At 39.8% G+C, this 15,356-nt stretch overlaps 1 protein-coding gene across 1 annotated transcript in view; it reads right to left on the bottom strand.

The window, feature by feature from the left end:
- Positions 1–1,331: 1,331 nt before the first annotated feature.
- The window catches only part of LOC107686183 (reticulon-4 receptor-like 1), a 104,330-nt gene continuing 90,305 nt past the window's right edge, over positions 1,332–15,356 (bottom strand). The window contains exons 2-3 of the mRNA XM_016483090.1: positions 4,310–4,761; positions 1,332–2,554 (exon numbers count right to left, since the gene is read on the bottom strand). Of these exons, the coding sequence (XP_016338576.1) occupies positions 1,676–2,554; positions 4,310–4,761 (1,331 nt within the window). The 3' untranslated portion in view covers positions 1,332–1,675. The remainder of the gene's footprint in view (positions 2,555–4,309; positions 4,762–15,356) is intronic.

The following is a 15,356-nucleotide window of genomic DNA, read 5'->3' as shown; positions in this document are numbered from 1 at the left end:
TCCTCATGTCATTTCAAACATGTATGCATTTATTTTCTGTTCATTTTTGGGTGAACCATCCACTCAACATACCGTATTACTATTTACTATACATTATAGCATATATATTTATTAATAATCTTGTTTATTTATTTACTTTACTTTTTCTCAGAATTTTCTTCTCAGAACTTTGATTGCACACTCAGTTGTGGCCCCCTAGTCCCCAAACCCCAGTTTGGAAATAAATAGTCTAATAAATTCCGTCTGTTAGATTTAATGTGAAACTATAACATTTAATTTCTGTAAACTGTAATCAACTAAACTACTGTTACCGCATACAAACCGCATATATATATATAATTATTTTTAATAATAATGAAAGATGTGTAGTTTAAAAAACGTAAAATATATACAGGTGCCCAGTGTTTGCACTTTACTTCATTAGTGCTATTTATAATGACAAGAATATCTAAGTGTTTGAGATGCTTTTCTTTCTCCATAGTGGTTTAAATCAATAATCGCTAAAAACCGTTAAGAACTTCCTGAGGGAACCTATGGCAAATTACTCTTCCAGGTTAGACTTGACGTCTGTGACTGAACAGCTGTATTTCTCCCATTGTGAAATTTGCTGTTTAATTTCCCCAAACTGTGCCATGTGCAGATATTAATGTAGTGTTGGTGTTATTTCCCTTCTAGGTTAGCACATTATTGCAGCCGAGCAACAGATAACACATGATGCTTTTTGCATGAGCTCCACTTGACCTTTTCATGTCTTAATAACTTTTGCCTTCCGGTTTTTATGCAAAATATTATCTTAAGGGCACAATCAACGAATAACAACACACACAAACCCAAAGCCATCCCATAATCCTTCATCAACTCTACTTTCTCTTTACTGACATCGCCAGCATAGCAGCTTTAGAACAGTAGAATTTGAGCTCTAATTCACGCTGCGACAGTAAACAGCAACTTTTTGTTTTGTTGGATCAACCCTGTTAGCATTTGTTGGGGCTGTGTGAACCAGCTTTAATGTGTGAATATTGCAACTGTAATTATATTTCTTATATGTAAAAAAATAAGTCTCAGAACGAACCCAATTGCTCTGTTGTGTGCTTGGCTTTCATTTTTATGTTGTCAGGTGCTAAAGGTGTTAACAACAACCCTCCCACAGAAACCACTAAGATGCTAACAGGTTAGCGAAGCAGCCCCTGTATACATTTGTGTAAATGCTTGGTTTATGTATTTTGCTCACATGTATCTCCCACCCTGGGCTGCAGCCTGTGTGCAGTTCGAAGGTCAGGACAGGGATTCGGAGGTTTTAATGGTGTTGAGCTTGACCACAATGAGCTGCTAATTATTCTGTGATGTACAACTGAATGTAGTTAACAAATGTATTTGTTTTTTTTCTTTTGTTATTGAATATGCCCTGGAGCAACAGGAAATGGTGATGATCGAGGAGTAGTCCATTTAGTGTCCCGTCTCTCGCCCACAAATCCCAGAGTTTCTTGCCATCTCGGTTTTAATTCCAGGCCTGCAACTTCGCACAAATCCTCTGTCCCTCGAAAGGGGCTCACATGTACACATTAACGTACACACACACACACACACACACATTCGCACACTGAAGTGTAGGAGCCAGAGTAGACAGAGGGCTGAGTTTGTTCGGGAAAACCATTAGTAGACGCTTCCACAAGGCTCAGCGGAAAATAAGGGCTGTGAGACACACCAATAAGCAAAGAGGGATGATGAAACAAGGTGCCAAGAGGGATGCCGCCTTGCTATTCACTCTTTGCACGCCACTAGGGGGACCCACTGAAGTCCGAGGGATGCATTTGTTCTTTCGTCTCGGTTTTGACGGGTCATATTTGTCGTCCGATTCCTTGTTGGCTAACTCCTTCAGGTTATACACCTCGTTCTGAGCATTGCCCTTGCGGCTTCGATGCCTTGTGCAGTTCCTGTTGCGTCCCGACTTGGGCGGTCGAGGAAGCGGCGACGGGGAGGTGGGGTAGTATTGATCCTGATGTGGCAGGTGAGGATGATGATGATTGCGCGATCGATGATGATGATCTTTCTTCAGTGACACCCCCACGTCCCCCTGGCTGGATTTGCTCTGGTGGAGCGACTCTGAGCCTGTACAGGAGGGAAGCTCTTCTTTTGTCAACCGTTTCAGATCCTTTCCCACCAGCTCTGGCGGAGCCGTGCATATTAATGAGGAGGTGGAGCCACGGAAGCGCTGCAGCCAATCCCAGAGCGGCACAGCCTTGCAGTCGCACTCCCAAGGGTTGTTGTTGAGCCGCAGGTACTCCAGCGCTGGCAGCTGAGCCAAGCTTTCGGCCGGAAGTTCAGGTAAAGAGTTGTTAAACAGGTAGAGAGTCGTCAGGCGGCGCAGGTCATGGAAAGCCTGTTTGTGAACCCACTGGAGCCGGTTTTGATGGAGCAGCAAGCGATCAAGGGCCCCCAGGCCACGGAAAGTGTTCTGGTGGAGACTCCACAGCCGATTTCCATGCAGAAATAAATGGCTTAGATTCAGAAGATCAATGAACATGTCATCCTCAAGAAACTCCAGCTGGTTGTTCTGTAGAACGGCAGATAAACACCAACAGTCAGTAACAGGCACAGAAAAAACAAGTCACAGATATGAATATCCAAAGCGACAGTGTTACTGTTTTTGTCTTTTGATGAAATGTCCTGGCAAATGTACTCAATAATTCATCATGTTGTATGGATTTATTTTAGCCCGTTTTACTCTGACTGAAATCATGTTGCGACAAAACAGCTCAATCAGCTCAAATAACTATGATTGGACCATTTGAATGAGAAAACATTGATAAAACGCTAAAAACATTGTAAGTGTATTGTTTATATCTCACAGTAGATGTGTTTGTATTTGAAAAATATTACTTGCACATTTTTTCATAATTTAAAATAGCTTAATCATTAATATTTTTGTCATTGTCTGGGAAATAAATAAATAAAACTGCAAAACATATTCAAGGAAAGGAGCAATTCAAATCATGCAATTGCTTCTGTGTCCTTTTCATAAGGCAGTTCAAAGATGAATCATAAAATTGGAAGACCTTGGATATTCATACTGGACCATATTAGATATTAGATTTTCCCTTTTCTTCTATGTATTCCTTTTATAATAATCTTTTCAAAATCCAGTGTGCCTTCAATACATGGTGTTCTCAGGACACAGTGGGTTGAAGGTAAACATATTTATAGACAATATGTGAACTCTTTACCTCTGCATTGGTATTAATGATGAATAGGCATGCGTGACAGTGCAGGTTTTGCAAAGATTGGTATGAGAGCAATTAATGTGTAAATCATTTTTTATTAATTTTTTTATTAGAAATATGGAAGTAAATTCCATATGTATGCCAAACTACCTCTCACAATAATCCATCCTCATCAGTACGCCTCTTTTATCAGGTTATGGGCTATATGGAAAGCTAAATACTGTGAAAGTGGGGCAAAACAAGCTGAGCGGAAAGCACTGGAAGACACTGCTTTTCTTGGCACATTTTATTGGAGAATAGATAATAGAGAATTTTATATTATATATTAAGCAATTTTAAAAAATGAAGGACATAGAGGCTTTCATGTCAAAAACATTTTGGATTGTCTTTATTATTTGAGCCCTTTATTGCACTATGATCTTTATCAGATTAACCACAATATCCATAATCTCGAATATATGACTAGCCTTAAGAAACCTCATAAAATGTCAGAAGCACTTAACCTTAAACATAAATCAAATTCCAAGAGTCGTGTGTCCGCAATGTTCTTTGCACCCGAATAGTATGTTTCCTTTTTTGACATTTTCATTAGAACAAAATATAGTCTCTGGTCATCGTTTTAGTGCAGCACTTTTTGCTGCCAAGGCTGATATTGAACATTTTGAGCAGATCTTATCTGGATTTATTTGACAAGTCAGATGATTCCTAAGCAACAGTTCCAACCGGGAGCACTGCCAGTCTAAAAAAAAGGATATCCATTCAAGAAGGGCATTTTTGATTTCTTTAAAATGGTATTGTATCCAGTCAGATTTTCTAAAGTGTCAGCACAACCGTGCCAAGCCAAGCGTCTTATAAATTCACACTCAATTTGGCTGAGGAGGACCTAAATATGATATATTTAAACAGAACATCAGACCTAGCAGAACAGGCACTTATTTGCTGTATTTCTCTCTCTCTCTCTCTCTATATATATATATATATATATAGTGATGATATGATTGCTTCTAAACAAATATCTATAGTAGCACATTATAAATAATGCCACCAGCTATTCCCTGTTATTGTTTTAGTATTTGAGGGACACAAACCTGTAAATAGAGGTACTGCAGGTTGTGCAGCCCCTCAAATAAGCCAGCGGGCAGAGTGATTAGGCCACAGTGGTAGAGGTGCAGAGCATGGAGTCGGGTCAGGCCCTGAAAAGTGTCAGAAGCCAGAGAACGGAGGTGTTTGTTGTCCCCCAGATCGAGTTCCTCCAGGCGGGTGAAGCCCATGAATGTGGAGGGCTGGATGTATGAGATATTGTTGGAGTAGAGCCAAAGCATAACGGTGGTGGGGCTGAAATGGCCCTGCAGTAGTCGCTGGATCTTGTTATTTTGCAGAAAGACGCGCTCGCTCTGAGCCGGGATTCCCTCTGGAACCACCAGGAAGTTGTGAGCCTGGCAGCTCACCGTGCTGGGAGAGTCGTAGCAGATGCAGTGACGGGGACACGCCTGGGTCAACTCTAAACCACACAGCACCAGGAGAAACTCCAGACCACAGCCTATGGAAAGACAGGTGAGGAAAAGAACATGCGATCAGTGCAAGTTTCAATGCTAAAAAAGACCACTTTGGAACATTATGAATTTTTAGAGTAGTTTATGCAGGCTCATGCTGTTCCAGCTGATGGACCTTTAGCAAATCTCAGCTGGTTGACTTTGCTAGTCAAGATAAAGAAGTCAGTAAGGCTATTATTTAAGGTTATTTTCAGTAAGGCTATCTTACTGAAACAAAACACTAAAACACCATCCATGTAACCCAGGGGTACAGAAATACTAATGTATGTGATTATCATTTTATTTGATTGTCAATTTTAGTAATAATTAGAAGGTCCAGAATTAACACAGGTGGGAAATGTGAGTGTAAAAAAACCTTTACATGATTTAAGTTAAATTATATGATGCATAATCTGAAGTTATGGGCTCTTAATTCTATATACTACACAGTATATTATAAATACGAACGTAGGTATACAAATAAGTCAGAGCAGTTCTCTGAATAGATCAACTGATTCTGACTCAAAAGAATGACTCATTCATTAATCAGACATTGCTACTTCTCTAGAATAATTTAATACACCTGTATTATATACTGTATAGTACGTTATAAATATAAGGCATACTGATTGAACAAGTCTGAAATCATTCAAGATTTTTGGAAACTCATAAACTACCATTAAAAAGTTTGGGTTAAATTTTTATAAATATATAAAATGAATAAAAATTGATACTCTTTTCAGCAAGATTGATCAAAATGTATCAAAAGTGACAGTAAAGACATTAATAATATTGTTTTTTTTTCTATTCATCAAAGAATCCTGACAAAAAAAAAATCACTGTTTTCTGAAAAATTTTAGACAGCAAGGCTACATTAAAGGTTACAGAGGAAATAAATGCATGTGCACATGAGCGTTACTGTGTATGTCTGTGCATGCAACAAATCAGAATGAAAACCTTGAAAGAAAGTCCTCATGTGTCTGAGGGAGAAAAGGGAGGAATGAGAATAAATGATACAACCATGAAGATGAGGTTGCGATGAAGGGCGCTGTTGTAGAAGTGAACGTTAGTGGCTCAGCATTGATTCGCCTCTTTGATGTCGAATTGAAATGGGAATGAATGAGAGAGGTTTAGAGGTGCACCGCAGTGGGAAGAGTTTCGAGGAAGAGACGGAACGTGTGAGTCATTTCGGATGCACAAGAACTAAAAGGATCAGTTCGCTAAGAGAAACGGAGAGAGATTGATACTGACAGAGACAGTGAACTTGTGCAGAGAGCTTAGTGATGTGGTGTAATACAGGGTGTTCTGACACTGATATGAAACATTACCATGCTCTCACACATTCAGCAGCAGGAAGCGTGACGGGATACTGATGCTTTTAGCATGGATAGTCTTAAAAAGACAGTTCACCCAAAAATTAAAATTATCTTGTCATTCACCCTCCAAATTTGTGTGACTTAGTTCCGTATTTTTTCCCCCCAGGGGAATGAGCACGCACGCACATGAAAGTAATCAGTGCTGTTTACGTTCAGTAGACAGCACGCACATGCTGAACGTAAACAACGCTGATTATGTTGATTACGTTCTGGGGTACTCTCCAAAATGCGGAAGACGGTAACTCGGGGAGAAGAATTGTTGAATAAATTATGTTATTATTGTTTTCTTTGCGCACAAAAAGTATTTTCGTAGCTTCGTAAAATTACGGTTGAACCACTGATGTCACATGGACTATTTTACCGATGTCCTTGCTATGTTTCTGGACCTGGGAACATTGCAGTTGCATTGCTCTCTACGGAGGGTCAGAGAGCTCTCAGATTTGATCAAAAATATTGATTTGTGTTCCGAAGATGAACGAAGGTCTTAACGGGTTTGGAACAACATGAGGGTGAGTAATTAATGACAGAATTTTCAATTTTGGGTGAACTAACCCTTTAATTCTTCACGATTTTCCTTTTGATTTTCCTATGGAACAACATAAGGGTGAGCAAATGATAAACGTTTTAATTTTTTGGGTGAACTATTCTTGTATAGGAGTGTTAGCGACCACCTAGAACAGTCGTCAGGTCATTATATTCCAAATGCGTGTGTTTGTACATACCTCGACATTCATGATTGTGTTTATGTAAGATTACACTGATCTCCTCGGTATACACACAGTTGACAGATGACCTTTTCCAGCCAAGCTTTGTTTCAAATAGCTCCCGATGCCTAATACGGCGTGAAATCGCACACAGCCTTGGATGACACATGTAATCCTTTGCATTTAAATGTTTGCATTTCTGTTTGACACCGGGCTGTTTTTGTGACTTTTTCTATGCCAAACATTCTCTTTGCTTTATCTTTATTACAGCAGTCCAACAACGTCAACAAAATTACACTCTTTGGCCGGTGAAATGAAGTGTATTCTTCTGAAAATGAATGCTGAATACACAGCTCTATTGCTGGCGGTATGAATTGAATTTGTCTGGTAGGGTTGGTTCTCTTTATATGATTATGAAAATGGACTCAAGTCAAACCAGCAGGTATTACCATGCTGTATTGCACCTGAATAACTCTTCTAGACAGTGTGTCTCTTTATCTCTTTCATTGTCATTCTATCGGCCTCATGTGTAAGCACACACACACACACTCCACGTAAAGCACAGGAAGGGTCGGCAAGCATGAATGCGATCGTTTAGGAGCTTTAGATTACTAACGGTTAAATAAAAGGTCAAAGCACGTCTTCTTTTTCCCCCTAAGCGGCACTTGCAAATGAAAATGTATTTGAGTATCAGTTCTGCAGGTTACAGAAAGGTTAAACAGACCTGATTAAGGACCGCCTGACATCTTAGCACCTACTGGCGAGAACTAGCATCCGTTAAATATTGGAAAGATTTCAAACCATTTTAATTTAACCCTCTGGGCAAAGATCGTTATTTTACTAGTAATGAAAGCTCCAGATTGGATTGATTTTCTGACAGCTGGTAGTTTGTGTGATTTGTAATGAAAATCACTTGATATCACCTGAACATTTTTTTTTTAATTATACTTTATTTACACTACCATTTAAAAGTTTAGGGTCAGAAAGAGTTTTAATTATTGTTTTTTCCATTTATTTTGAAAGAAATTTGTTTTTATTTAGCAGCTTATTAAATTGATCAAAAGTGACAGTAAAGACATTTGTTACAAAAGATGTCTATTTTATATAAATGCTGTTCCTTCTATTCATCAAAAATAATCCTATTTTTCCACAAAAATATTCAGCATAACTGTTTTCAACGTTGATTAGAAATGTTTCTTGAGCACCAAATCAGCATATTAGAATGATTTCTGAACAATTATGTGACACTGAAGACTAAAGCAAAGACTTCAATAGATTTTTTTCTTAATTATAGTAATATTTTACAGTATTATAAATTATACGCTATTCAAATAAATGCCACCTTGGTGAACATAGGAGACTTTAAAAAAAAATGCAATTTAAAAAATCATACCAACCCCAACTTTTGAGCAATAGTGTATAATAGTATGAAAAAAAAACAAATTTGTTATTGTTGTTAAAAATGTCTTGTTTGTGTTTTAGTTAGCTTAGATTTTGCAAGCTAGCTGTTCAATGTACTAGCTTAGCATACTGCTAGAATTTGGCCTGCTAGCTTAGCCTGTATTCTATGCAAATGTTCAAGTATGCAATTTTTTTTTTTTATATTTTAATTACACATTTTTAGTGTCTCAAAGTCAAACATATGTCAGTGTTTTCAAGCATGTAAAATACATCCTTATTTCACATTGAATGACACTAATCCACCCTTTAATAACTCCATCGGTTCATTTATCCCTTCTTTAATGATCATGTAACTCCCTCTCTCTCTCTCTCTCCCTTCTTTAATGATCATGTAACTCCCTCTCTCTCTCTCTCTCTCTCTCTCTCTCTCTCTCTCTCTCTCTCTCTCTCTCTCTCTCTCTCTCTCTCTCTCTCTCTCTCTCTCTCTCTCTATCTCCCTCTCTCTCTCTCTCTCTCTCTCTCTCTCTCTCTCTCTCTGTCTTTTTGGCTGGATTTCAGTTAGTTTCAAATCTTATTGGGATATTTTTACCGTCAGCACAGTTAATTGTGTGACTGTGTGCATTTGTGTACTTGTTTATTGTCCGTTGACTTGAATATGCACATGACAAACCGCATACAAATCTTTAGCCCTTTTTATCCATTGTCCTTTGTTCTCATTTTTCATTCTCTCTTCTATAATGACCCTCTTTGATTTTCTCTCTTATCACATAACAGAGGCTGCAGAAATCCCTCCACATTCTGGGAGGCGGAGAAAAACCTTCCGGTCACCTTTCGCTCTGTTCCCATTCTCATTTTTCCCCCTCTGTCGCTCACATTTGGATTATAACTCTGGTTGATAATAAGTGCATTATATTATGATGTCTCTTCTCATTAGAAAAGATCCAGCCACCGGGGCCCCTACCAGTTGGGCCCCAGCCATCAAAGTCACTGAGAATGTTTCCTTTTATTTCCACTGAGGACGTTTCCTGTCACAGCTGAAATATTGTGTTCATGTAAGCTGAGCAAGTAGGCTCATGTGGAGAAAGCTCAACATAATTTAAACACCTGTCAAGTTCTGCAGTCTCTTGCTTGTTCATTTAATAAATATTTAGATTAATCTGATTATGCATTCAGCTACCACAAGTATGTAGTGTACAGTATTAAGGTGCACTAGCAAATTTCACCAACAAAAAAGGTTCATTGACTATTGTCAATAGCGTAGCAATGACTAAAGCACACAGAAGTCACTTTCAAACCAAGCAGGTTTCTATTGGTCAATGCGTTGTATTTACATGACTAATTTGAAAATATGGGAAAAAATTTTCACCCTCATACGAAACTCCTGAATGTACAGATTCCTATTGAAATGTATCTTCATCGGAACAGATTTGTAGAAATTTAGCATTACATCACTTGCTTACCAATGGATCCTCTGCAGTGAATGGGTGCCGTCAGAATGAGAGTCCAGTCAGCTGATAAAAACATCACAATAATCCACAGGTAATCGACACGACTCCAGTCGATCTGTTAACATCTTTTGAAGTGAAAATCTGCATTTTTGTAAAAACAAACAAACCAAACATTATAACATTTTTAACTTCAAACCATTGCTTCTGGACATGAGTAACGCTTTCTCCAGTGAAAATGTCCATCCACTGTTGTCCTCACATCAAAATCCACCAATATACCTGTTTAGAAACATTTTTCTCCAAATCTGTTCAAATTCTTTTGGCTTTTCAACTCTTGCTTGAACTCTGCATATTTCTCTCCCGATTCAGATGAGACAACTTTCTTACTGGAGAAAGTTATATTATTTGTTATGAACTCATATTTTAACTGAAAGCAATGGTTTGAAATTAAAAATGACTTAATAATTAATTTTTATTACAAACACAGCTTTTTACATACTGTGATGTTTTTATTAGCTGTTTGAATTCTCATTCTGACGGCACCCATTCACTGCAGAGGATCCAGTGATGCAATGATACATTTCTCCAAATTTGTTCTGATGAAGAAACAAACCCATCTAATCTTGAATAGCCTGAGGGTGAGTAAATTTTCTGCACATTTTCATTTTTGGGTGAACTTTTAACACATTTCGCGATGTATGAATCGGTTGATTCATCTGAATTGATCTGAATTCCAAATTATGATGGTCCAAAATTAGTGTAGAAAATGTCTGCTTTAAACATGATTAACTCAGGAACAACTCACACTTGTGGTTTCATCGGAGTATGTATTCCTCCTCCTGAGTGCGTCTGCTATTATGGATGTTATACATCAAACTACATTATGTGTTTTTTTTTTACCCTGCAGGAGGCTGGTGTAAAAGAGAAAGAACATGAGAGTGGGTGTAGGCAGCGGTGACAGTCTGAATATACAGCATGCGGAGAGTGGACACACACATGCTGGGGGTAATGTTGTGCAGAATGACAAAGAGAAAACATCCACACTGAGATAAAAGACTACAGACTAGCAGAGAATGAGGACAGGAAGATTGAAATATCACAATGGGGAGGATCTGTTTGTGTTTGTGGGCCATATATGACACAAGGAGATCTATAATAACTAGAGGAAGCAGTCCACTAGAATTCCCATTTATCTTAATGACTGTTTCTCGGCTGGTGCGTGTGATTTAAAATCAGATATTTGAATCTTTGCTCATGGGAACTTAGCAGAGACATTTTTGAGCCTATCACCTGAGTTGTAAATGTCATGTGAATGTTGTAGTTACAGCTTTCAACCTGAAGGGGTTAACTGGGCTATGTTAACCAGCCAAACCCTGACCTCTTGTTGTGGTTCCTTCTCAATAATGAAGTAAGTAAACATCTCTGGACTCTGCGAGACCTATCTAACAGAATTGGCCAAAGAATAAGAACGAGTTTCTGTCTGTGTGCCAGCATGTATTGTTGTCTGTCAAAATGTTAATGTCCCTCCATTTAAAGCTGGACTGTTTCTGTCAGTCTGTCTGACTCTGTCTCTCACACACAGTCTATCTGAGGGACACAATAAAACAAGATCACTCCTATTACAATCAGCAGAACTGTGCAAAAGTGCAAAACTGATTTTTGATGACTGACAGCTTTGTTGATTATAATGGGAGCGATTGAGTTTTGCCATTGCTGGTACTGTGGTAGACACTGTTTTTTCTTCTTCTTCTTCCACATTTACAATACTAGACGCTTGAGAAAGCTAAGGTGGAACGTTTTATGGATAGGCATGCGCAAGATCCATTTTAAAGGTGTAGAAAGAGCAAGAATTTAAGCAAGAAAACTGTAACTTGGATTCCCAAAGTACAAATTCTATATGAAGAGTTCATTGTCTGGATTACAAAAAGAACGTTTTTGACAAATACACTACCAAAGATTTTATTTGAAAGAATGTTTTTGAAAGTCCATTATGCTTAGCAAGGCTGCATTTATTTGATCAAAAATACATTATAAAACAGTAATAATTGTGAAATATTATCATTTAAAAGAGCTGTAAATGTAATTTATTCCTGTGAAGGCAAAGCTATAATTTTAGCAGCCATTACTCCAGTCACGTGATCATTCTGAAATCATTTTAATATATTGATTTACTGCTCAGGAAACATTTATTATTATTATTATTGTTGTTGTTGTTGTTATTGTTATTTATATTGTTATTCAAGCACCAAAGTAAGCCAGCACATACACTGTGTGCACGAGTGCAAAAGAAAAAAAAAAAGGAAAATTGTTGTTACGCAGTTTTTGATATCATTGGTCTGAATATAGAGAACATAAAAAGCCATACAATAGCAGATATACTGTAGGATCAAAAGATATGAACAGCAACCAGACATGAATGTGTATGCAATATGTCTACATCCGCTATATAACACTAGTAACTTTATTTCTACAATGACAATACAGCTTTATTCTTGATATTTTTCCATATCATGCTATCACTGCAGTAAAGTAAGCGAGGTGGTGGAATATCTTTAGTATTTAGCTTTAAAGTGATTGAATTGTCTAGGTGCTCACTGTTTTGCTTGTCAGTACATGTCTTTCCATCCTTTCAGCAGTAAGACAGATAAAACATAAAAGCCCCTTTAATTTTTTTCTCATATCTGAGTGAATAGACGAGCAGCCGTGTGCCGCTGCAGATGGATGGGCTGAGGCGATCGCATGCATATCAATGACAGCGCTTATGAGCTCTGACTGTCTGCCTTAATGAGAGGCAATACTGAACCTCGCTGTCTCTCTCTGTCACGCGCCTTCTCTCCCTTTGTTCTGGACAAACTCAATTTCCTGCCCCTGTCAGCAGGAAGTGGGACGCTGTCTGTTTCTTTATCAGTGTGTTGTGTTATGTGCTTATGGCAAGTGTTTTAGTATCATTGCTTCTGCATACCGAAAACAAAGCGAGAGTTGCATTGAATGACACATTTGAACTGATATAGGCAATCAACTTTTTATCTCACAGTTCTGACTTTTCTTCTCAGAATTGTGAATTTTTATCTCTTAATTTTGAGGTTTTACACTCTTAAGAATAAAGGGTCTTTATTGGCATCAATTGTTCCACAAAGAACCTTTACCATCCATGGAACCTTTTCATTCCACAAAAGCTTCTTTATGGTGGAAGAAGGTTCTTTAGATTATTAAAATGTTCTTCACACTCAGAAAAAAATGGTTCTTTTAAGAACTGTTCACTGAAAGGTTCTTTGGGGAACCAAAACTGGTTCTTCTATGGCATCGCTGTGAAAATCCCCTTTTGGAACCTTTATTTTTAAGAGTGTATCTCACAATTTTTTTCTCAGAACTGTGAGGACAAGTCAGAATTGAAATAGTCAGAATTTTTTTATTTTTAAATTGTGAAAATAAGCATCATGTAAGTCTCATGAATCTGAAATAAGACTCATATAAATCTAAAGTTTAATCACAGTAGTGGTTCACGGTTCATTTCATTTCATATCACTGATTCAAGATTCAGTGGGAGTCAGTTATGAACTTTGAACAAATCACTGACTAAATGAATCAGATTCAAACAGCTAATGAGTGAGTTCAAGAATAATCTTTTAACTGACTCATTAAAAAGAATCAGTTCTGAATAATCATTTGTCTGTTAAATGGGATTGCACTGGAGTACAGTTTTAAAATGTATTAACATTTTCTGACTAGAGTTGAAATTGTTTTCCCTAATTTGTTTCTTTGTCTCAGTTTTTTTCTGGAAATAATTACATTAATTACTACAGATAAATGAAAAGCAGTATATGACAAAAATATAGTAAACAACTGTGACGAGTGGGGGCGGGGCCGAGAGCCGTGGGAATGGAGCGAGGCCGGTGGAGTAATTGATAATCAGCGACACCTGCACCACTCACCGGTCTCGAGTCCCACGGAGCAGCTCCAGAAGTATAAAAGGAGGAGTGACGACAGTGAAAGACTGTCACGGTTCACACACACGAGGAACACGGGAACGAAGGAGCGAGGAGACACATCAGGAGGACAGGATGACGTTTAACGACTGACAAAGGACAAGAACTAGAACACACTTTAAATACACAGGAACTGATGAGGGGAAGACAAGGGACACCTGGAACTAATAAGACAATCAACATAGGAAACAGTCGTTCTGTCACGGTTCACACACACGAGGAACACGGGAACGAAGGAGCGAGGAGACACGGAGTAGAATAAATCAAAAGGGTTTTATTAACAAATGCTGGGGATCACGGGACTCGACACATCAGGATGACGTTCAACGACTGACAAAGGACAAGAACTAGAACACACTTTAAATATACAGGAACTGATGAGGGGAAGACAAGGGACACCTGGAACTAATGACAATTAACATTGGAAACACCTGGGAACAATTAATTCAAAACACGAGACAGAGAAACTGGAAGACGGAGCACATAGGGAGCAAAGACACACACAAAACCTGGCCCAGAGTCTGACATTACTCCCCCCTCCCAGAAGGCGTGTCCTCACGCCACCAAAACATCCAATGGGGAGGGGGGGTGGGCGCTCTGGAGACCTCTAGGAGTAGGGTTCCCAGACGGGAGGCCTCCAGAGAGGGGCACCATGGTGGATCTGTCAGCTCTGGGTGCCAAGGCGGAAAAGGGACCACAGGAGGACATGGCGGAGTAGGGAACACTTCCTGGGCTGAACTGGGGATCGGGAGCCCTTCCTAGGCTCTGCGGGGTATCTGGAGCCCTTCCTGGGCGGAACTGGGGGTCGGGAGCCCTTTCTGGGCGGAACTGGGGGTCGGGAGCCCTTCCTGGGCTGAACCTGGGCAGAACTGGGGATCGGCGGAACGGGAGCCCTCCGTGGGCTATACTCGGGACCTGGGCTGACACTGGAACGAACTCTGGGACCACAGCCGACATCCTTCTCCTCACCCCTAGCATCCTCTTCTGGATCGGGGGGAACAGGTGTGGTTTGGGTCCACATTGTAGCGAACTCTGGGGCCTGGGCCGACACTGGAGCGAGCTCTGGGAAGGTGTGGTCGGCGAACTGGAGTGTTGAACGTCTGGCGGGCTTGCCACATGAATGTCCGATGGGCTTGCCATATGCGTGGCCAGCGGGCTGGAGATAGCCCCAGCTGACAGGCCTGCCATCGGCCTGGTCAGCGGGCTGGAGATAGCCCCGGCTGGCGGGCTTGCCATAGGTACGGGGTGGTTCTGAGCGTCCGGGGGGCTTGTCTTCGGCGAGGCCAGCGGGCTGGAGATAGCCCCGGCTAGCGGGCTTGACATCGGCCCGGTCAGCGGGCTGGAGAAAGCCCCGGTTGGCGCTTGACAACGGCGCGGCCGGCACACTTCACAGAAGGGTGGTCTTTGTACAAAACACGGAAGAAGGAGCGCCGCTTACTGTTTTAGGTCAGTCGTTCTGTCACGGTTCACACACACGAGGAACACGGGAACGAAGGAGCGAGGAGACACGGAGTAAAGTAACTCAAAATGGTTTATTAAACAAAGGCTGGGGATCACAGGACTCGACACATCAGGAGGACAGGATGACGTTTAACGACTGACAAAGGACAAGAACTAGAACACACTTTAAATACACAGGAACTGATGAGGGGAAGACAAGGGACACCTGGAACTAATGACAATTAACA

The sequence above is a fragment of the Sinocyclocheilus anshuiensis genome, unplaced genomic scaffold (assembly GCF_001515605.1).
Source record: "Sinocyclocheilus anshuiensis isolate Anshui unplaced genomic scaffold, SAMN03320099.WGS_v1.1 scaffold437, whole genome shotgun sequence".
In the NCBI taxonomy this organism is placed as follows: Eukaryota; Metazoa; Chordata; class Actinopteri; order Cypriniformes; family Cyprinidae; genus Sinocyclocheilus; species Sinocyclocheilus anshuiensis.
This window is presented reverse-complemented; position numbering and strand designations above follow the sequence as displayed.